The sequence below is a fragment of the Pollachius pollachius genome (assembly GCF_949987615.1).
Source record: "Pollachius pollachius genome assembly, chromosome: 2".
Classification (NCBI taxonomy): Eukaryota; Metazoa; Chordata; class Actinopteri; order Gadiformes; family Gadidae; genus Pollachius; species Pollachius pollachius.
In genome coordinates this window covers 4,834,333-4,858,374 of record NC_136935.1, presented here as the reverse complement: position 1 = coordinate 4,858,374, position 24,042 = coordinate 4,834,333, and the positions used below count along the sequence as shown (strand labels likewise).

General features: G+C 46.0%; 2 protein-coding genes across 2 annotated transcripts; both read left to right on the top strand.

Moving 5' to 3' along the window:
- Nucleotides 1–414: 414 nt before the first annotated feature.
- LOC307070534 (uncharacterized protein) lies at nucleotides 415–4,715 on the top strand (the record flags this gene model as incomplete). The annotated part of the gene is made up of 5 exons (XM_079729039.1): nucleotides 415–504; nucleotides 2,094–2,198; nucleotides 2,436–2,591; nucleotides 3,907–3,987; nucleotides 4,572–4,715. The coding sequence occupies 5 exons, from the start codon at nucleotides 415–417 to the stop codon at nucleotides 4,713–4,715; spliced, it is 576 nt and encodes a 191-aa protein (XP_079585165.1).
- A 5,190-nt stretch (nucleotides 4,716–9,905) lies between these two features.
- Nucleotides 9,906–20,910, top strand: tbxtb (T-box transcription factor Tb; the record flags this gene model as incomplete). Its single annotated transcript, XM_079729036.1, has 14 exons — nucleotides 9,906–9,977; nucleotides 10,070–10,176; nucleotides 10,964–11,024; nucleotides 11,339–11,499; nucleotides 11,666–11,675; nucleotides 12,571–12,800; nucleotides 13,069–13,333; nucleotides 13,426–13,560; nucleotides 13,807–13,868; nucleotides 13,974–14,029; nucleotides 14,127–14,306; nucleotides 15,625–15,760; nucleotides 16,001–16,194; nucleotides 20,846–20,910. The coding sequence occupies 14 exons, from the start codon at nucleotides 9,906–9,908 to the stop codon at nucleotides 20,908–20,910; spliced, it is 1,734 nt and encodes a 577-aa protein (XP_079585162.1).
- Between the last annotated feature and the right edge of the window lie 3,132 nt (nucleotides 20,911–24,042).

Here is a 24,042-nt window from a genome sequence, read left to right as displayed (position 1 = left end):
ATGCTAGCAGGGTCCAACATTAAAATCTGCCACGCGCTAATGATGGATACTTTTGACAATTTGGCTGACTTTGGTGGCAGACGATAAAACTGCGTTACTTATTAAAACATCTGCTCGGCCGTATAAAGAAAACCTCTAGATGTTAATCTTGGACCCTAGATGATAGTCCTGTGAGAAACCAGCAGAGCACACACACAGCTCCTGGTCTGATTCCACATTCACCTGCGGTGTGTGATTACATTACCGCATGCATGCACGGCACCCCTTGATCCATTACATCATGTAATTACCACTACAGGTGAAAGACTAAACGCCACAGGGTTGTTCGTGGTTGACGTGTGCGGTGAACAGGTGTCCCAGGGGGTACTGAGACAGTGTCCTAAAGACTGTAGCCTTCTTCTATGAAGCTTCACCATGAGGTCTGAGGGCAGAGAGGTTCCCAGCAGATCCAGCGTGCTGCCCTCCATCTTGGATCCCTATGCATCACCTGCGGGCTTCAGGAAGGTATCCGGTATAAGCCTCTCGTTAGGGGTGCTATTCATCATGACAACATGACAACAACGAGTAAATGGAATACATAAATGCATAGTTTTGCATGTTTTCACCGCAGTCATTACTTTTGTTCAAAGATATTCAGTGTAAATTAGTTTGGCCTTGTGATGAGAAAAGACAAGAACATTTAAAGTAAATAACAAAAGTGATGAAGTAGTGTAACAAGGGATGAATTCAGAACGGCTGTCTTTTACTTTTGTGATGGTCGATAACAGTCATATGTGTTTATGGGGGTTCTTCGTACTTAATGAGACTGCTCAGTGGAGAACAGCCCAGCAGCAGTAAAGGATCCGGTATAGTTTCCACTGGGGTCCTGGCGAGAACAAAACCTGAGACCTGGAATACCTTAGAGAAGCTAAGCCAGCCCTGAGTCACTCTCTTTGTTAATGGGGTATTATCGTTTCTGAGTATCCGTTTTCTTTCCTCCTGTATTTTGGCACTCACCAATGTCATATTTTGTTAAACGATCGGTTCATTCACAGACAAAGCTCTCAAATTACAGTCCTTGGGGAAAAGCAGCCGATTCAATAGGCCGACATTAAAGAGAACTGCAAACAAAAGTGAAATAAGCTTACAGTTGTCTTCCAGTTCAACCTCCCCCTTTCTCACATTTGTATCGACGACAATGCGTGAGTTCTACAGGTCAGCCCTATGCTCCGCAAACCCCCCCCCCCCCCCCCCCCACACACACACACACACACACACACACACACATACAGGCACACACACACACACACACACACACATACACACACACACACACACACACACACATCCTGCTCAGCATCCAGCAGAAATCCGCTCCATTTACCTTGTGACTCGTCTTTGATTTATAAAGTGGAGACAGTCTCCCGCCTTTTATCCCGTCACGGCTTCCGCTGGCTCCGGTGAAGCAGGGTCTCCAGTGATGTGTGCGTCCTACAGGGTTACCGTAGCAACGTGACCAGTGATGAATACTCCTCTCTAGCTGTCTTTATGTGGGACCGGACAAAAGAGTCCCCCTTCCTCAACGGACCGGGCCTGTAACCTTCCAGTAATGGTGGACATTTACCAGACACCTGTAAAGCAACTGACACAGACAAACGGGAAAGAACATGACATTAAAGAGTATGGTGGGATAAACTGTTTGGTTCTGAGACAGCTGCAGATTTACAGTCCTACTGGAATGCATTATTTCAACTGAATATGAAAAAGGAAGGAAGACTCCTGCATGCCTGGTCTCTCTTTTCTTTCTTCTTTCTTATTGTTTCTCTTGCCCTGGTGCACAAACACAGAGCAATAACACGAGGCGAAAAACTTTTAAATCCCTGACTTTGGCATCTGCTGTGTATCACTCCGCTCTGATTACACCAAACTGGGATTAGGAAGACCCCTGATAGGCTTAAAGGAGATCATAGCTTGGACGATTTTATTTCGAGAAAGCTATCTGCGGTACACGCCCAAGCACGTCTAGACAACAACCAGAGTTGCCCAGCCGTTGCGTGGCTGAGGTTCCCTTAATCGGGTTCCAACACGTCCTAATGGGGTTTCTCTATTGACAGGGAAATAATGAAGACCACCCGCGCAGCCGCAGAAGCGAGGTCGTGCGAGATGACGATGACCTCAACCGGGAAGCCAACGAAAGGCTGCAGGCCCTGACCGAGCGAGTGGGCCTCACTCCCTATTGGATAACTGCTATGGGTTTAATTAGACTACCTTTGCACTGTAGGCCTATGGATGCTTCAAAACAAAACTGACAGGGGGTTCATTTGATGCAGAGAACACTAAACGTTTCTTCTTTACCCGTATCAAACATTTGCGCTCGATTTAGTGTCATGTTCAAAACTAACTTTGTTTTGCTATGGGTTTATGTCATGATATAAGTTTATTTTCTTGTCTCTCAGCGCCATCTAGAGTCGTACAGGAACGTACGTCGCCTCAGAGACGCCCTCTACCGGCGTTACATGGAGCTGCTCCAGAAGAAGGTCCACTCCCAGCGGCTTGAGATGCAGCAGCGAGCAGAACAGCACAGATCCAAACCGGTGAAAGACATCCAATGGGTAATAAGGTCCACACACGTTGTATCCATAGCTTACTCCCTACTTAGGGCTCAAGTACACAACCTTGTCAATCTAAGGCTGTCACCTTCCCTGAGATCCTTTGGTGATTCCACAGCGACGTCTGCACCATTAAATAAATTACAACTGCAATTCACCCCTTCATCCTTTGAGCCTTAAACTCCTCCTTGAAAGCCACGTGTGGTATAAGTGTGAGGGAGTTTAGTCTGCAAGCTTTGATGGAAACACACAAAGAGGGTCTGATTGTCTGGACACAGCAGTACTGCTGTTATGTAGGTTTTCATGCTATAGGGACTGATACATCGGACTGCTTCTTCGGTGGCTTCTCTTAGAAAGAGAGAGAGAGAGAGAGAGAGAGAGAGAGAGAGAGAGAGAGAGAGAGAGAGATAGTGTTGTGTTATGTGAGCCTTCCTGCTGAGAGACAGGGCTCCATTGTGAGTGACTTTGATTTTGACTCGTCTCGTGTTCTGTCCGGGGGTGTGAACACAACAATCAGCTTCAGAGGAGCCAGCCCCGTCCACTTTGATAGAGGGGGTCTAAACACAGGAGACAGATCCTGTCTTATAAACCCCCAGCCTTCACCTCCACCCCCACCATCTATAAAAGACTAGCTTCTGCAGGAGGAGGTGACTACTCCCACCCCCACCTCCTCCTCCTCCTCCTCCTCCTCCTCCTCCTCCTCCTCCTCCTAATGACTTGCACTTGGCGGACGGGACACAAAGAGAACACAATAAAGGACTTTTACGGGCCTTCCAGTCGGAATTCCTTTACCCTTCCAACTGCAGAGCAAATGAAAGCTGTTGTTTCCTCACAGCGTACTGGGAGGCTGCGTTTAGAAGAATGATGGGGGGGGGGGGGGGGGGACGACACCTGCTGGGTTGTAATTGGTCCTCGCTGTCCTTAATGGCTTCCTGTGGCTCTGCTTGTTTACTTCTCATTTGCCGTATGTGTATGTGTGCGTGTTTGTGTATGTGTGTGTGTGTTTGTTTTTGTGTGTGTGTGTGTGTGTGTGTGCATTTGTGTGTGTGTTATTGTGTATTTGCGTGTGTGTATGTGTGTGTTTTTTTTGTGTGTGTATGTGTGTCCGTTTGTTTTCTGTTTTTTGTGTGTGTGCATATGCGTGTATGTGTGTGTTTGTGTGTGTGTGTGTATGTGTGTGTGTGAGTGTGCATGTGTGTGTGTGTGTTCTGGTTCCCAGCCCCTGAAAGGACAGTAGTGTCTCCAAGCCCCTCCACCCTGCCCGGCCCTGTAACCTCTCAACCCCCCGTCTCTCTCTCCCCCCTTTGGCCTCTCTTAGAAGAAGGAGAGGCAGGGCTTCTCCCGCCTGCAGCACGACGCCTCGTACCTGGACGCCCTGCCGAAGACCAGCTTCTACCTGGTGAGTCCGGCGCGGTGCAACGCTCAAGAGCTGAGAGTTTGGTTTACCAATTAAATCACCGCACAGTTAATCACAGCCTGGTGCTTCTGAGCAATGGGGAACAAGGCGCGTGTCTTGTTCATAGGTAAAAACATGATTGCCCGATAAGAGGTTAGGGTAACAAGGGTAAAAAATATACAAAATATTAAAAATGTAAAAATATAAAATGAATATATAAATTTGCCTGTAAAGTTGATAAGTTCCGGTTTGAACACGTACACATTAAAAATATATAAAAATAATTATAATCTATATATTAATACGTTGAAATTAAACCTAGTGGTATGCATGTAATTAACATTGGTTATAGAACTGCTGACATAAAAGACCATGTCCCTATGAGCCATTCTATTCTTTATGTTGTCATTACACACTAGTACTCTTTAGCTTTATACCTGGGTTTTTAGTGTTGCACGTTTCCTCTATACAGCGCCTGGGTTATCCTGACACACATTTGATTTATTATAATCATTATTAAAATGATTATAATTATCACGTTACTGATCGATCATGACATGGTTGTACACACGTATCTGTGACTGCAGATCCTGGAGCTGCAGAACCAGCTGGTGCAGCGGGGGGTTCTCCGGACCCGGTCGGACCTGGAGGACTTTGGGGGCCGCATCAACTACCACCGGGGCCCTCAGCGCATACAGGACCACCTCCGGGAGATCAGGCAGAAGAGTTGAGTGGGGGTCCGCCGTCTACCAGGGTCTCTCCGATGAGGGTACATGAACATCGAGCGGTACTTTGAAGGGTTACGGGGGGTGTTTACGTTTATAAAAATGGGTTTTAATATCGGTTATGACCAACAGTAAAATAATTCCACCTTCTAAAAATGAGATTAATCCAAATACCACCTTAATAAAATGAGGTACAATCTTAATACCACCTTTATAAAATGAAGTACAATCTGAATACCACCTTAATACAATGAGGTACAATCTTAATACCACCTTAATAAAATCAGGTACAATCTTAATACCACCTTAATAAAATTAGGTACAATCTTAATACCACCTTTATAAAATGAAGTACAATCTGAATACCACCTTAATAAGATGAAGTAAAATTTGAATACTAATATTCAAATTTGTTCATCTGTCCAAAAGATGACAAAATCAGAAGAAAAAAAAAAGTGACGCAGAAGCCCATGTCTCTCACTGACCTATAGTGCATTGCACTTAAAAAAATAATACATACCAAAATTTCTATGTGCTGGTGAAAGGGTTTTTATTGGCTGAACAAAGGCCCTGGGAGGGGGTACATAAGTAAATAACTTAAAAACGACTGATCTGGTCCATGCCCCTCAATAGAACTTTTTTTAAATGAGATGAGGGGCCTCACAGAAACGACTCTGACCTCCTAATGATCTCATGTCGATAGTGATCCCTGAGGACCCAGTAGCAGATTGGATGGCCCCTGGATCCCCTAGGTCTGAGGGGGAGAGCAGACACAAGGACCAACCTCTCTACCCCAGGTTGTGATAAGTTTCATCCACGTTTTTCATTCCTTAATGTCTTCAGTAACCGAGTGCATGGGTCCATATGTGTCAGCTCAACGCCAAAGAACAGCCTGTCCCTGGAAATGGTTCGAGAGAGGGTGTTGTTTAAGGTAGATATAGTTTGAGTGTTTTCAGCATCGATACCTTTAACGTCAATGACACACTGAAGCACAACAGCACCCTTTGCTTTTGGAAAAGGGTGGAAGGATTTAGCCTCAGAGTGTGCTACAGGCGATGCTTCTGTTGAATAACCAACACACACAGCTCACTTTTGCCCGGGGGTGTCAATGGAACTGGATTCAAGACTCAGGATTCATGTTTTGTTGATAAAATGCAACACAGTGCCGTGGAATTCTTTAGCTTCTTATGCAATCCCACACAAAGTTAAGGTGTGAAAAATCTGAATGAAGAAACGATTACATAGGCATAAATAAAATAAAATAAAACAATAACATGTGAATTTAAAAATGTAATAAATAAACAAAACATAGAACAAATAAGTCCTTTCCGTTTTGAGCGATTAAAAGAAGAAGGGAGGAGCGAGCCCAGCGAAAACAGGGCGCCTCTCGCGGTGACACCGAGGACAGTCACGGAGTGGACTCAGCTTGAGCCGCTTGCTTGCTCTTGTTGTTACTGCAGACTTAAGGTAGAGTGACGGTTGGACGTTGACGCAACACACTGACCACGGGGTCGCTTTGACGCAGACGTGAACCTGTTTTGGTTCTACGTTGGGTTTACGTTAGCGGACCAATCACAGCCCTTGCTGCTGCGTCGACCTCGACACAAGGTTACAATTGTTGGGAGGCGCAGGCCAGGCCCTTGCGGTGGACGCAAGGAGGGTCTGCAAGTACGTAATTGGTCCGCAAACCCCCTTGCGCTGCGTCGACGTCCGACCATTTCTAAGCCTTTAGCACTAGATTGGGTCAGCTCCTGTGTGGAGCGCATGGGAGGCTGATTGTTCAGGCCCAGGCGATGGGACCAAACACAGCCTGACCCCATGATGTGTACACAGGCCCACCTCCCCCCCCTACGCCTACAAACATGATCCAGGGGGGGGGGGGGGGGGGGGGTTAATGATGTCCTCCACACAAGAGACTCAGTACTTGGGCGGGTGGTGTCGCTTCATGCCGGCACTCTAAGCAGATGTGAACTGCAGTGTTTGGACTAATCTGCTCTTCTTCTTCTTGAGAGATTTATGGTCTGCCAGTCAAATACAGGTCTGTGTGCCTAGAGCACACACACACACACACACACACACACACACACACACTCACACACACACACACACACACACACACACACACACACACACACACAGATAACCCTATAGGTACTCTTGTGCTTTCAGTCTTATTGCAGTTCGGGCACGTGATATATGTGTGTCGTATGTAGAGCAGAAGGTTTGTGAAACAATTGTTTTACTGCAGTTAGTATGGATGCTCTTTTGTGCTTTGAGAATTCCGGGTTTCTTATAAGAATGAAATTAAACACACACACATTTCTTTTTGGAGTTGTTGTTGTTGTTGTTGTTGTTGATGTTGATTGATTTTTTGGCAGTGCCATTACAGTAAGTCTGGGTCCCTTTCTCCTGTGTGTGTGATTTCCTCCGACCAACTCCAAACACTGTTGGTGTGATTTGTGTTCCCATGTTGTGAATGTACCACACAACAGTGTCTGCCCCAGTCAATAGGGGCCGGGTCGGTTTGGTGTATGGTGGCGTGGTGTTCGGAGGGGTCGGCCATCTTGGGTCGTACACGTTGGAACACGACATTAGGGGCCAGGTCTGGAAAAAGGCTAGTGAGGCCATACGATGACAAGTGACCCCCTGGTGTGAGATCTCACTGAGCTACGGAAAAAACACCGGTCGGTCTGGAGGCTCCATCTTGGCTCAACGGGAGCACATTCCCCACACACACGAGAAATACTTGTGTGTGTGGGGAAATGGAAGCACTTACAGCCTGGACAACAACATGAAAGACCTCCCACTACCTGCTCCCATGATGCTTTTTAGTATGTAAAGTATTTAATAAGCCTATATAAGTCTACTGCTACAGTTTTTCCATATTTCAGAATGCTACATATGGTAGAGTTGGGCTCCCTGTCTTTAGGTCTTTCTTAGGAACCGATGGTTTGCATCGGGGGGGAATCGAACCTGAACACCCTAGCCAGCACCCCTGTCATGGTTAACACCCACACGTACAGCATAGCCCCAGAACAGTCTGTCGGCTTACTTTGAAGCCATGTGGGGGGGGGGGGGGGGGGGGGGGTAGTTGTATCTGTCTGTCAGCGGCGGCGCCCTGCTGTGAGTAAAAGCTGCCTTGCTCCGGACTCCGTCGTGGGGGGGGGTCGGTTAGCACCCAGCAGACAAAGTGAGCCGTCACCCAGGTGCGGGGGTGTTGTCGGGTGCCCTCGGCGGCCGCGGCGGACAGCTCGCTGTGGCGCTGGCGTGTCAATTGGAATGTGTTGATGACCCACGTGTCTTCCTACAAGCCCCTTGCCGCTCAGTGTCCATAGGCCCGTGCTGCTGTACAGCGTCCCTCCCTGAACCTTGGCTCTGTAGCTCGGTCACTCCCTGGTCCAGGTTCCCTTGTCTTTGTCTCCACAGAACGTAGTAGGTTTAGGAGGAGAATGATTCCCTTGGGTTGTAAAGCTGGATGTTATTTTTGTTTGTCTTACGTGTGTTACATAGCGCATGTTCAATATGTGTCCGTGTGTGTGCATGTGTGTGTGTACATGTGCCTTTGTGTGTGTGTGTGTGCGTGCGTGTGTGTGTGTGCGTGCGTGCGTGCGTGCGTGTGCGTGTGCGTGTGAGTAGACCAGGATCTAGTTCAGGGGAGAGATGTGCAGAGCCGGCCCCCAGCAGCAACCTGGAGCAGCAGGCAGAGCGAATGTTTCCCAAGGTTGGTGCTTGGACCACACACGCACGCACGCACACACACTCACACACACACACACACCATTTTTATGTCCTCTCTGCTTTGATGACCACTGTACCTTATGACAAAGATTATGTAATAGCAACAAATATGATGAGTTTCTTTCTTATATTATTGAGCATTAGTAATAATGATCAACTAATTGAAAACAAAGAAAAGTTGTATATATATATATATATAGTTCTCTTGACACTTGAGTGTGGAGCTGGAGGCCCGGGCAAACAGAGGCTGTTGGGGGTTTGGTGGTCAGACTGGGCCGGTCCGAGTGGAGAGCACTGGAACCTGAGAAACCTGACGTCCTCCCAGCCTCTTTGGCTCCAGGTCCAGACGACTGTGTGTGTGTGTGTGTGTGTGTGCTCAGCTCTTTCTCCCTATAGCTGCTCCTTTGTCAGTCTTACCTGGACAGTTCCTCTGCTTTGATCAGTAGATGAGGGGTGGGGGGGGATTGGGTTAAGGGGGGTCCCCAAGGATAGTGGGAGGCAGGGTCCCCAAGGATTAAAGGACAGTGTAGAGATCAATGGCAGCCATCCTTTCAGGCGTCGGCGTCTCGGTCCATTCACAGGGCGTCCGCTGCAGGATGTCCTGATCAGGAAGTGGTCTCGTGGAACAGTTAGCGCTGTGTCGTTGCGGGGGGGGGCGAGGTGCGAGATCAGGCGCCAAAGGAGACACTTGCCGTGGGGGAATCCACACTCCTCCTGCGTCGACACCTCTCACGTTGACACCCAAATCTATCGCCATGGTGACCACCATGTTAAAGAGAGAGAGAGAGAGAGCGTTAAGGCTGGTTTATACTCCTCCGTAAAGTGCCGTACTCAGACACCGAGAGCCCTCTCCGGCGTCGGAGAGCCTGTCGGAGACCCTCTCCGCAGCTTACGTGTGCATCCAATATTTTTTAAGTATCCGTCGACGCACCGGAGACGGCAGGCGCTGTGATTGGTCCTCTAACAAAATCATTTCTGGAATCACTTTTCCCGGTTTGACTTTTTACCTTATTTACTTTGCGCCTTGTTTCCTTTGCACATTAAGAACCAATAAAACACCAAATAAGATTTGAAAAACTTTGGACGTTTATTTACAACACTATTTACATGGTTAGGAGTCATCATATAAGATCGATCAGGCGGCGAATTGTATTGTGCATCCGACATCCCGACGGAGAACTTTGAATACTCGAGGGGTCTCCGTAGTTACGGATTACGGATTACAGAGTCGGAGTAGTATACTTTGATTTAGAGATGTACCTGTTGGTTATTACTGATTGAGAAGTACCTGTTAAGGATTAATGATTGAGAGATGTGTCGGTTGGTGATTAATGATTGAGGGATGTACCTGTTAGTGATTAATGATCGAGGGATGTACCTGTTAGTGATTAATGATTGAGAGATGTACCTGTCAGGGATTAATGATTGGGGGATGTGTTGTTGACGTGTCACCACTAGATGAAGGTGCCACGGTTTGCGACGCTGCAGCCTGACTTCGGGGTGAACCTGGAGAGCAAGGTGGTTGAAGTGGTGGGTCGCCGAACATTACAAACACACCGACAGGTTTTCACGCCCAGAGTAAGTAATCTGGTCACGGCCTAACGTCGCTGTGCTCGTTAAAGCGGAGGTTTCCGGACATCCCGAAGAAGAGCAGGAAGGCGGCAATGCGCCAGAGACACCTGAGACACATGTATGACGCCTCCCTCACCAACATGGCCGTCTCCAGGAGGTGGGTGTCCTGCTGCCAACCAGACACACTGTACACACACACCTTATAGAAACACTGTACACACTGTATAGACACACTATATACACTATATAGACACACTGTATAGACACACTGTATAGACACTGTATAGACACAATGTACACACTATATAGACACACTGTATAGACTATATAGACACACTATATAGACACACTGTACACACACACTTTATAGAAACACTGTACACACTGTTAACACACACTATATGCACTATATAGACACACTGTACACACGATATAGACACACTGTACACACGATATAGACACACTTTAAACACTATATAGACACACTATACACTATAAATGTAAATGTAATACACACTATATAGACACACTTTAAACACTATATAGACACACTGCACATGCTTTAATGGGCTTATCGGTAAACAGTGTAGAACTGATGTGTATTTCTAAACACACAAACACACACGCATACACACATACACACACGTACCAGATGAATAATACATTGTTATCATCTACCCTTTTATCCAAAGCAACTTTCAGTGATATGGTAGAATGCCAAGTCAGGGATTGAACCCACAACCTGGGTTTGGACTTTCTTTAAACTAATAATCTAGCAATTTAGCACCGCTCTGCGCACCAAACTCTCACTCGAATATCTTTCCGTTTCGCGTTGGACCGATACATTTTAATAACGAAAGACAAACACGGGAATGGCCGGTATGATGGTGTTTAACCGCTGCAGTTTGTTTTTCTCTGTGTGCTGTGAACGCTGCTCCCTCCAGACTGCTGGACCGGGAGAGAGACACTCTGGGCAGGCAGGAGGGGGCCGCCAGCCAGGAACCGGTCAGTCACACAAAACACCAACACCGCTACAGGGAAGGGGCTACTATGGAATGTTACACACACTGTTGTGTTGTTGTCGTTTTTCTTACGGTAACATGGCAACGGTTATCTTGGAGGAGATAGCCTCATCAGGTCACCAATCATCTTACTCCTTGCTTAATAAAATTGTATACTACAAATAAACACAAAAATATACACTGTATTTGCGTCGAGATCAATGCCTACGGTGGATAAAGTTTTGAAGATGAACCCTGTCATAATTAACCGTCCACGCACTGACCTGCGTTCTCTGTTCCCGCGACCCTTCCCGGCAGGTTCAGAGTGCGTCTTCCAGAGGCTCCTCTCAGGAGGAGACCGGGAGCAGCGGGGCATCGGGCCAGCCCTGCCTGTTCCTCCTCACGTCTCTACCTTCGCCCAGCGCTCAGAGCCGTCCGATCCGCTCGCCCCGAGAGAAAAGCAGAATGTCCTCTCAAAGGTACAGTCATGAACATGAAGTGGAAGAGAGAAATGGTTTGTCGTGTTGAGTCCTGTTGGTTCCAGTGAGGCACTGATGTCTTTGTTGGACTGTGTGTTCGTTGGACCAGAACGCACAGGTTTAAAGCGTGGGACCCTCTATCCTTGGAGGATGTGTGCCGACAAAGGGACGTGCAGGTAGAGGACATGATATGAAGGGCTCAGTTTTATTCAAACGTTGTGTGTACAAGTATTTTGAAATAATCTTTTGTATCCTTTGTCTGTAGATAATCAACCATGTGGAGAAGCTTTGGAGTAACTATATAGGAAACAGTTACTGAAGATTACAATATATATTAAGCAATTGAACATTTCAAATGACAGATTATTGTGTCTAAGGAATGCATTTCCTGTAATCTTCTCAGTTTGCATTTGTGTGGAATAGTAGTCAATATAACACTTTTTTGTCAATGTATAACAATATATAGTATCATATAGGCCCAATTTAGGGTGGTACACTAATGTTTAATACAAATAAATATTTTAAACAAATTGTTCTGCAATATTTCTTAAATAGAATGTATTTTAAATAACTTTCCTTTATATTAATATATTTTCAATATATTGTCCTTTTAGGTTACTAATATTAGGCCTACATAAATTCATGAAAAATAAATAGAAATTCCTATCTCAATATAGACTACTGATGCATGTTTAAATAAGGGGAAGCGTCACATTGTTTTCGTGACCTCCGATGTGTGTCAAATGTCAGTGTTTTAATTCGAGCTGAATCAGGGGTTTACATAGGCCTCATAATAAATTCGGATATGGCCTCGGGTGAGACGCCCTTTGCGTGTGAATATTTACACTTTAAACCAATGAAAAACGAGCTGGGGGAACATCAAAGAAAACTTCAGCCAACCTCCTCCCTCCCAAATACCTTTCCTGTGAAGAGACCTCACTCGAGCCTATAAAGCCCTATCCCTTACGATTGGGGGCCACTTGATTCTCCGTTAACAACAGGGAGAATTGGGTGACTTAATCCACAGAGTGTGACTTTTAATCGATTCCTTATAAAGCCTGTGATTACAAGGATCCAACCCTGGAGTTCCTGGACAGAATGGCCCCCGTTGCCACTGAGTGCCACGGGAAGTCCTTCCACCGCGTCGACCATCTCCTCAGTGCGGTGGAGAGTGAGCTCCAGGCGGGGAGTGAGAAGGGCGACCCCACGGAGAGGAAGCTCACCGTCTCCCTGGATGATAATGAACTCTGGAAAAGGTTTAAGGACCTCACTAATGAAATGATAGTCACCAAGAATGGCAGGTAGGCCTACTAGTCGCCATACATTAAAATGTGGATTTGTTAGCATCACCGACAGATGCATTGTTTATCTAATACCGTTTATATTTTAATGGGTGCGGTTTAATTTGGATTTTACCAATTGATTCAGCATGATGCCTCCTTTCTGATTTGTATTGAGAAGTTATGTAAATAAGCCCTTGGTAGGTCTATACATATATCCAGGCTGATTTGACATTCATTTAGTTCAGAAGAATCTTAAATATCTTTCTTTCTATTACTTTTCATAAAGGCGCATGTTTCCCGTTCTTAAAGCCAACGTGTCCGGACTGGACCCGAACGCCATGTATTCCGTTCTGCTGGACTTCGTCTCTGCGGACAACCATAGGTGGAAATACGTGAACGGGGAGTGGGTCCCGGGGGGGAAGCCTGAGCCTCCCACTCCGAGCTGCGTATCCATCCATCCAGACTCGCCAAACTTCGGTGCGCACTGGATGAAAGCGGCCGTGTCGTTCAGCAAAGTCAAACTCACCAATAAACTCAACGGAGGCGGGCAGGTGTGTGGGAAAAGTGTTATGATAATGAGAATTACCTAAGCTAATAATACGACTGTGTTGAATTTACTTTGATTCGACGCCTTCGTTTTCAGATCATGCTAAATTCTTTACACAAGTACGAACCACGTCTCCACATAGTGCGCGTCGGAGGTCCACGGAGAATGATCACCAGCCACTCGTTTCCCGAGACCCAGTTTATCGCTGTGACGGCCTACCAGAACGAGGAGGTAGGCAATCATCATATTATTGATACCCATTGTATTAAACGCACTTGATTTGAGGATATAGCAGCAAGAGTGGCTGCGTAAAATGTTGGGCCGTTTATGTAGCCTATGCGTCTTTTACGCACGGGATGCACACATTTGTTGATGGTTTGTGTTGTTGTAGGCCATGCTTGTTGTTTAATTGACTCAAAAAACCTGCTGGATAGTTATGTTTCTCCAAAAATGATAATTTTATGTTTCTTATTGTAGATCACTGCTCTTAAAATCAAATATAACCCGTTCGCTAAGGCCTTCTTGGATGCAAAAGAAAGGTACGCCAATTTCATGCTCTAGTATTTCACTCTACAAGACTGTTCCCGAATTAACTCCTACAAAATGTCATATTCTTCAGTTGAATGTATTTCTCTTCCATCCAGAAGCGATCACAAAGATATTCTAGAAGATGAAAATCAACAATCATCGTATTCCCAGTGTGAGTGTGTCCTCACGCTGTTCATCACTTACTCCACCAAATCTTGTAAGACAACGTCAATCAAACGCACCCTCCTGCACCCCTTGTTTTCCTCTAGTGAGTGGCTGGTTCATCCCGGGACCAGGCCCCCTCCGCCCTCCTGCCGATAGCCCCCACCACCAGGGTGAAGGTTCCCTCTCCTCCTCCACCCTCCATGGCTGTCAGAGCTACTCCAGCCTGAGGCACCATCGCTCAAGGCCGTACGGCAGCCCCTACGACCACCGTGTCGGCTCCCCAAGTAGGTATCCTTAACCTTCACCCTCTCCCCCACCCCCACGTCCCTACTGACCCCCCTCTCCCACCACCACCTCCCTGGTTCCTAACCATCCTCACCCCCAACTCCCTGGCCACTAGGGATGGGTCGGTCGCCAACGATTCGTTCACAACGAACGGATCCCGAAGGTGGACGGCAAGAACTGATTCCCAAAACAAGAGGACTGATTTTTTGATTCTTTTTTTTTTTTTTCACATAAAACAAAAATATGGTCACGTAAATAAAATAGACAAATGAACAGAGCTCCGTCTCCCCGCGACCTTCTAGAGACTAAAACGTTCTCAAAGATTCAGCCAATGAGAGTACTACAGCAGGTAGCAATCGCGTTGCCATGGCCCATGGGTAGACAAATGACAAGGCACCGCCACACAAGTTAACCAACAATCGCTGAAGGCTTCAATATCATGCAAGCGCTTTATACGTTTTCTTTTTATTTTGTTCAACACAATTGCATGCTTTAATAAAGTATTGTTTTACCTACCATGGAAATGGTCGAACTGCGTCGTATAGGCCAACGCTACAGAAATTCGCTTTTGTTGTTGTTTGTTGTGACTGAAAACTTTTTTTCGTTTCTGTTTCACTCCCCCCCCGTTTCCACCGCGCGGTGTGGTTCGATTCGGTGCGGCTTGGCGCAGCTCAAGTATGGCTGGCGTTTCGACCGCCGACAGTACCTTTATGGTAGGGCAGGCTGTGAAAAAGCCTTAATTTGCGGGTGTACCCAATACTTATAAGAAAAGGGGGGGTGGAGATAGACAGGGGGGCCAGACACCTGTGAGATTCCCTGTCAAATGTCGTAATCTGACTTAACAAACAAATCAAACGAACGAATTAAACGAATGAATCAAACGAACGAATCGTGATAGTGAACGGAACTGAAAGAACTGATTCCCGGAAAAAGAATAGTTTTGCCCATCCCTACTGGCTACTGACCCTCTCTCCTCCATGCCCACCTCCCTGGCTCCTAACCATCCTTACCCCCACCTCCCTGGCTCCTAACCATCCTCACCCCCACCTCCCTGGCTTCAGACCAGAAAGGCAAACAAGAGTTTCCGACGGGGGGCGTGGGGGGGGTTACATTCCTCCAGCTTTTGTGTGAACGTCTTCTCTCCCAGAGTTGTAAAACGGACAGGCTTCCACTTTCACCATCACTCGTGTCAAGTATTCAAGAAAAAGTCCAAAGTTACCTTGAACTCATATTCTCCAGTATTCCTTAGACCAGTCTGTGAGCGATGGGCAGTACCGTTTCTCAATGCCTCTTCCTCCTGACTCTCTCCCCATCCAGCCGGTTATTCTGATGACTCTGCTGCCTGTGCGTCCATGCTGACTGTTCATGACCGCAGCTGGCCCAGTGGACACATGTCCCCCCATCCCAGCATGGGGCCAATGTCCCACGGTCACCTCTCAGCCACCGGCTCCAGGTTGGTTCAATTGGTCAAAGCCTACCTAACTCATCATTTAAGCATATTTAAGTCGCAATGGACAGTGGTGCCATACCAATGACCATGACCAGGACCTTTCGGCTGTAATTGGAATATCCTAACAACTGACTATTGGCTAATCAGCCACTGTATTTATCTAAGAATACATAAATTAACTAAATGAGAATGATCTTATGTGTGAAGCTAAACAAGGTGTTTGCATTGCTTTCGTCTGTGCAGTCAGTATCCTAGTCTGTGGCCTAGCCATCACCACTCGTCCCTGACCCTGGCGAACCATACCGGGGGAATGACCGGTGGCCACTACGCCGACGTCTCACACTGCGCGGCAGCGCCCTCTGGTGGCTCCCCACTGTATGACGGCGGCACTGTTGCCGAGGTGCACGACAGCACACAGTATGACGTCTCTCTGCACGGTGGCCTACCGTCTGCCTGGACGCACATTTCCCCTTCTTCCCTCTGATGGTAGAGCATGTTCTCTATGCATGTCCTTGTTCTTTATATCTGCTTTTAGTCTTTTCCCTGTTTGCTTTTTAATCTTCTTATTCATTAAAGGTGAAGTAACTGCCCACGGACCATGTTACTCACGTCCACTCAAGTTCAGCCCTTCATAACGATAGTCCTACCCTACTGGAAATGTAGATGCATCGAATCGCAGGGCCGACCACATCTAGAGGATCCAGGACCTCATGAATGCATCCTTTGTGCGTGTTGTTAAATGTTGTGTGACTCAACCAATGACAGCTGCTGGCTGTCCGATCCCCATGTTGGTATCCAGATGTTAACCTAACCCTTAAGGTGCGCTTATATTAAGCATCACCTCAGGATGAAGTCTCAAAAAAAGGTTTTTAGTGATGGAGATTTTGTAGTGTAAATATGAACTTATTGCGGTCAGCTCAAAGAGCTATTGTAAGTAGGTTATAGGCTTTTGTATTGCAATGGAAATAAAACCGTGAATAAATGTTTTTTAAAAACTTCATAAAGTAATCTTACATATTTACAATGACGAAAAATAATACTGCAACTTATTTATAGTTTATACATAATTCTATTTATACTAAAGATTATAACATTTTAACTTAAGAAATGGTTTTTACTTGGGTCATAAAATCTCAAAATTCGCACAAATGTGCTGTGTTATGATTTACAATTTAAACGTAATGCTATTGTGTTACTAATAGCTTATCTCCCTATCATTCAGAAAAAACCTAGCCCATAAGATATACCATACACCAAACAATTGAATCATGATCATTGTTTTTAATGGTTTACTTTATTGATGGATAATTTCCTCTAAGATTCCTATTTCCTTAAGTTCCTATTGCTTTTACCAAGTGGCATCCGGCATTGTTGGTGGGTACAGCAGTGACCATTACTTACCAGCAGGTGTCACCGTTTCACATAATAAACAAATGGATTTCTGATGCAACTCGCTAACAAAGAAGCCCTGTCTTCATGCCTCAACTGCATGAAAATTTGACTACAAAATCCAAACAGTGACACAATAATTCTCATAAATATAGTTAATTGTTCCTAGAATACATTATTAAAGGACATAATTACAAATAATTGAACTGTGCTTTAATATTTCATATATAAACATATATCTTAATATATGGATTACCAAACATTTACAATCAGTCCTAAACAAGAATATGCTGTTATGCATATGTTATGCATGTGCATGTTGTACGTTTTGACATCTGTGTGGCTCAAAGAATATTTCAATGTTCATAACAACATACACTACACATTAATACTTTTACGGTAGTTATAGTAGACGTCCCTTTCTAGAATTGAGTGAACTATAAAATGAAACAGAAACATAAGACTGGTGATGCAGAGAGGATGCAGAGTTAAAGTCTTTACTCTGTCTATCTCCTCAGGTTCTAGCAACATGAGGCAACCGAAAAACAGAGTGAGAATCAGTCCACAAAACAGACAATATAAATCAACTGTGTAAATGTAGCCTTTTATAATCAATATCTTACACAAACTTTTATTTTGTAAACTCTCTTTTTGTCATGTTATGTTCCAAACCCCTGGGAATCTAGACTTCAGTCAAACTCCAGGACGCACATTACGAGACTATTCAGGAATTGGGTACACACATATGTTTAAACAGGAGGAGATTTCAACAGCAGAGATCAAGCTCAGTGTATAAAGACATGATTACTTTCTCCCCTTGTACAAACACACACACAGACAAGCACACGCACGCACCCAGACACACATGCACACACACACACACACACACACAGGCCCATATACACGCACACAGGCACAGAATCACACACACACACACACAAACAGGCCCACACACACACACACACACACACACACACACACACACACACACACACACACACACACACACACACAAACACACAATCACACGCACACAGTAACCACAGATTAGAAAGGGTTCGTGTAGTATCTCCAATTCAGGTACTGCATTCAATCAAGTAAGTGTAAACAAAGGGTGTGTTTCAACATAGATCATTAAATTCCCATTGAACGTTGACACGAATACGTTCTCCGTCTCTCCGTCTGCGGTAGCGTGTCGTGACGCACGCCGGAGCTACCTCGACCTCCAGACCTCCAGCCTCTCTTCTTCAGAGACTTGGCCTCCTTTCAACGGCTCCATGAGAGTGATTACCGAGACGGGTCTGTAGCCTCCACACATGGCTTGACGCCTCATCCTCATCCATGACGTAACCGCGGGAGACGTCTGCGTGAGCGTCGTGACGTGGGCAGCAGCGCCCTGTGTCTGGACGGGTGCATGTCTAGAGTGGCTGAGTGACTGTGCTCCTGCAGGGTAAATACGGGGACCCTAGTGGTGGGTAAAGATGGTTTATGCACAGACTTCAGCAGTCAGGTGAAGCTCTGCTTAACAAAGTGGCTGTCGTACCTTCAGCGATGTGATGATGACACTCCATGGGTTAAAGAAGATCGAATTCAGCAGTGTTCCTGAAGCAATGTCTTGCTCAATCAGAGGGGCGAGGTTCTCCTTCACAGACTAGACGCCATATGTGATCAATTAAAGATATATAATGTAGACATAAATAGACATAATATTTTGATATATATATGACAATATATGTTATATATTTACTGCTGAATTATATACAGGCTACACTAAAGAGGGTGTTAGTAATGTTTTGTTTATTTATTTGCTCTCTCAGAAATAAAAACCTATAACGTAAGAATAATATGCACGATAATGGCACACTTAAAAAAAATCGGAAAAGCCTTGAAGGCTGGGGTTATTTCTCCGAGTCTAATAATCCCATTATGATCCGGTCGGGGGAAAAAAAAAGAGAAAGCCCTCTGTCAAAGCGGGAGCATTGACGCAAGCATCTCTTGACGTCATTAGCTGCAGTGAAAGAGGAGTGGGCGGGGCGACGGGCGCGCGCGGGCCAGTGGAGAGCGAGCAGCAAAGTGTTTGCCTTGGCGCGCGCGTCACGGGCTGAGACGACACCGTTGTACGTCGTACGTCGGCGGCTCGCGCACAATACCTCATTAAGCACACACACACACACACACACACACACACACACACACACACACACACACACACACACACACACACACACACACACACACACACCGAAGTACGAAGCCCGACAATCGCTAAAAGACACTTTAGTTCGAGCGACCTCACCGCCACTAATCTGAACCAGGTGTGACGTGGAATTTGATGTGGGCTTATCACCCTTATCATCATGTGAAAGTTAATTAACATATAATCTTATAAAAAAAAAAGGGGAGGGTGTGTTTATTGCTCAACTGGTTTCAGACCGCCCCCCCCCCTTCCCCTTTGTTGCAAGGCTTTGTCTTGCAACAATTTGTTATAATGTGGGCTAATATCCGTAGCCTGTCGAAAATATAAGCAGGAGAAACAAAGAAGCTAAAATAAGTCGTTTACTTCCCGCCCTCCCTAAAAGAAACAATACAAGACCCGAGACTGTTCTGCGTCCTGGACGTCACTCCCTCCTGGTCTGGTCTTTACCCTGGAAGTCTCCCCGGTCTGGTCTAGACCCTGGACGTCTACCCGGCCTGGTCTAGACCCTGGACGTCTACCCGGCCTGGTCTAGACCCCAGACGTCTCCCCGGTCTGGTCTGCACCCCAGACGTCTACCCGGCCTGGTCTGCGGGGGGCGGCTGTGGACCTCGGCTGTCAGCGCCTTACCTCTCTTCCTCCAAACGCGGGAACTACAATCCACGCATTTGAAACCAGTCTGGCGTCTCCCACGTGAGTAGCGCCAGTCTGTAGTATCAGTGTACCTACTATACTGTACTACACTACACTGTACTGTACTCTACTTCAGCCTACTTACCACTCGTTCTTTTTCGCGCCTTCGACGTGTGACGCACGCGCTCCCAAGTTCGGATGCTACAGAGCCGCCACGTGGAGTCCGCTAGCTTCAGACACAGGGCACGCGCCAAGTGGGGTCCTCCTCGTCTCGTCACTAGGGTGCTTTTTTTTTGTTGTTTTGGTTGTTGTAGTTGTTGTTGTTGATGAAAGAAAGAAAGGGAACGATGGCATGCGTTGGGCTTCTTTGCCGACACGCGCCCGCCGTTCTGGACGCACCCCGCGGTTGTTCTAACAAAAGAAGCACGGCTCACGTCTCACGGATGCAGTGAGGAGACCAGTGCCCTGAAGTTGGGGTAGCCTCGGTCCGATGGCGCCCGTCCAGATGTCCGTCGAGCACGCGGGACTCCTCGGTGTGGTGGCTGTACGTCATCCTTGACTTTGACTGACGCTAGACTGACGTGACGTCGCCGATAATTATTCAAATCAATGATCAATCAATGCAGAGTTCAACACGAGAACTCGTCTTTGGACCGAACCCGCCAAGGGGCAGAGGAGGGAAGGACCGAAGAAGGGACTGGGGATCAACAAGTTTCTACTCGTGCGTAATTTCCCTCGGAGCGTGCTTCGGTGCGGTCCTCGTCACACGTGATCCACAAATCGCCCTGCTGCAGATATCTTTCATCTGTCAAGAAGACTAGCCCCCACCCGGTTATCATCTCTGATAACACGCGTTCTCCCGTCACGGTCAGACTCATCCATGGACGAGCGTCCGGTGCCTCCACGCGTCTTCTCCAACGCGGAGGACGCACGGTAACTCTGCGCTCCTAGAAACATCGGAGGGGGGAAAGGACACAAAGCCAAGGGATCTGAATGAATGGGACTGAGCATTATTTATTTTCTCGCCTCCCCCTGCCAGTTGTATGTGTCCTTTACCCCGCCGGCTGACCGGGTCTCGATTGGTCTAGATCGGTCGATCGGTGCCAACGGTTCAAAACACGGAGCGACAAATGTCGAAGAAACGGAAAAGTTCTGAGGATGGCGACGTTGAGGAATTCGCGCCCGCTGGATGCAGTCATCAAGGTAGGTGGTCAGAGCCGGTCAGCGCAGCAGCCTTAAAGTTAGCCAGACTACAACATATGTCTCTGCGTCATAGCCGTATCTAGTCGGCAAGGCCGCTATTAGTTTTCTGTGAAATGCAGACTATTCCAGCACATCCATGACATCAAGAGGCCGAATTGGGGAGAGTTGTTGCGGATCTGAAAGACAGAGCAATTAAGTATCACCTTGGGAATATATTGTCTCTTTGGAAAACCGACCAGTTTGCCAGATCCCAACTCCACCCTCTGTACTTCTAGAACAGACACCATCGATTATGATTACATTTGACGCTGCACTTCAGTGATATGACTTCAAACGATTATATGTAACAGCTGATTTGAAACCGATGATATATTTCGTTAGTATTCAGTATTTAGCTCTGCATATTGTGGCCCCAATCTTAACAACATGAGTTTATTGGGGATGTGATGAGCCAGCAGGTGTAGACTTGTATTGATCATTATATTAAATTAGATAAATAGTCTCAGGCAATTGGAATACTTTACTATAGTGCAGACCAGGGAGAGACAACATTTAATCACATTATTACAATCTTGCAGACAATGCAGACAGACCGTTTCATTACATCAGTGGCTCATCTCTGAATGGTTGAATGGTTGTGTCAGTAAAGTAAGCTGATACCATAAAAAAAGAATCGCATGATGAGTTTGAACAGTGAACGTGTATTCCATTCAATATGAGTTGTAATTACTTGTTGTGGTATAAAGGCCTCTTCACTTTGTTGGTGAAGATGGAAAGAGGGAAAAAATGAACCATCACCTATGTAAAACATCCATATAATATATTACAGGTGCCAGACATTGCCGTTATCGGTTCCTAGTGGAGTACATAATGTTTAATAGCATTATTTTTAGTATCAAAGTATTAGTATTGATGTAAGTATTGGAGTATTAAGGTGGCTTTGGAAGTTGGTGGAGGAATGGTGAAACAAGCTGGTATTTAGGCTGGACCAATGGGCATGGCATATGTGGGATTGTCGTTTAAACCGACCAATGGGGTCTTGACCTGAGTGACTGCCCACTGATCAAGGTGCTCATAAAGGGATCAATGGAGTCCAAAAGGTTAGTGTTCTCCCTGGTTAAGGGTAATAGGTTATCTCATTCAAACGCGTAGAGTATATCAATATATGCATGTGAAATGATCCCGTACAGCATATGATTATTAGTAGGACATAAAGGTTAAAATTAGAGTCCTTGTCTCACAATGCTACATTTGCATCACCCGATGAAAATGTCACACAAAAAAAAACTATTTTCTTTTGTTCTCATCTCCATTGATGTTTTTTATTTAGAAATACAGCAGAACATTTGTGTCGCATGGGCCTACTCTTTCTCTTTATGATTAAACACCAATTTATTTCAACCTATCACCTGCCAATGACTCATGGCAACATGCTTACATTGAAAGTCAGAAGAAAAGCCAGCCTGTGTGAGTGTCGACCACAACCCCTCGCTACCCCTTCCTGTTGCATTGTCGGGGGCAAAGTCGTTGGCTCTCCTCCTTGTTGGGCTCCAGCCAGACCGGGAGTTTCCCTTGGCTGACGCAGGGGGAGAGAGAGAAGCGGGCTCTTCCTCCCCTCACTGTGGCCAGGCATCTGCCTCCACTTGGGGGGTATGTTCTGAAACCACTCCCACTCCGGTCATGCCACAGTGCAGTGGTTCCATTCCGATCGCACTGCAGTTCATCTCACGCACATTCCTTTTCCCGCCATATTTACATACGGCCAGAGTTGCATACGGCTAGAGAGAGTCCAGTAAGCTTTACTCCCACAGATCGCCTTCAATGGAGGCTTGGATCATGATGTTGAGCTCCTTAAGCATGCAATATTTAAAAAAAACTGAAATGAATTCCCAAATTGAAAGCAGAATGAATCAGGTTATGTTGGATGACTCAGATTCAAAAGAAAAATACTTATATAAATAGATACACTTGTTTATCTGAAACGGTAAAGGGCGGTAGGACTGGAATTAGAAGTGGATTATACCCTTCAAAAAATAACATTGAAGGCTAAATTGAAGGCTAAAAAAACTGACTATAATATATTCATATATCCATATACATACTCTGCAGGCACTTAAACACCGCCATAACACCCAGGAAGCTCCACAATGGACTACGGACGATACATACCCACCACTCCAAAGGACTGGTGAATGTACGCCGCGGTCAGTTGGTACGGCAGTCGGTGGGAGATCCCTAGTGGGCCAAAGGATTCCATCATGCCAACTTCAAAATGAAAGGGGTTCGGTGGACTGCGCCATAACGGCGTGAAGGGGGGGGGGGGGGGAAGATGGTATTTTATTGTCCCGCCTCTTGGTGGGAAGCCCACCACAGACGTTGATCGGTGAGTGTACCTCTCTGATCCTAAGACCTGCTTGGTCTACACAGCCCTCATCACTGCCTTTTGACATGAACATGGCAGGATCATCACTAACTACTCACTGGTACTGTTAAGTCAATTTGTATTTTGTTATTGTAATTATTATTACAATATTATTTTTTTAAACGCAGAGTGGGGTCTTCCTCATCTCGTCTCTAGGGTGTTGTTGTTGTTGTAGTTGTTGTTGATGGAAGAAAGAGAGGGAACAATGGCACACGTTGGGTTTCCTCGCTGCCACGTGTTTGGACTGTATTCAAATTATTCTTGTAATTGTTCTTTTATGTTTTCATTTTCGAATGCACAATAAGTGCATATGTGCATTCAACAATGGTCAAGAGTGCACCCCTAAATAAATGTAAATGTAATGAGATGTAATGAGTGTTTTGAAAAAAGGTTGTGAGATTAGGGCAGCACATATATTTTGAGATTGGGGTAGTAGATATGTTT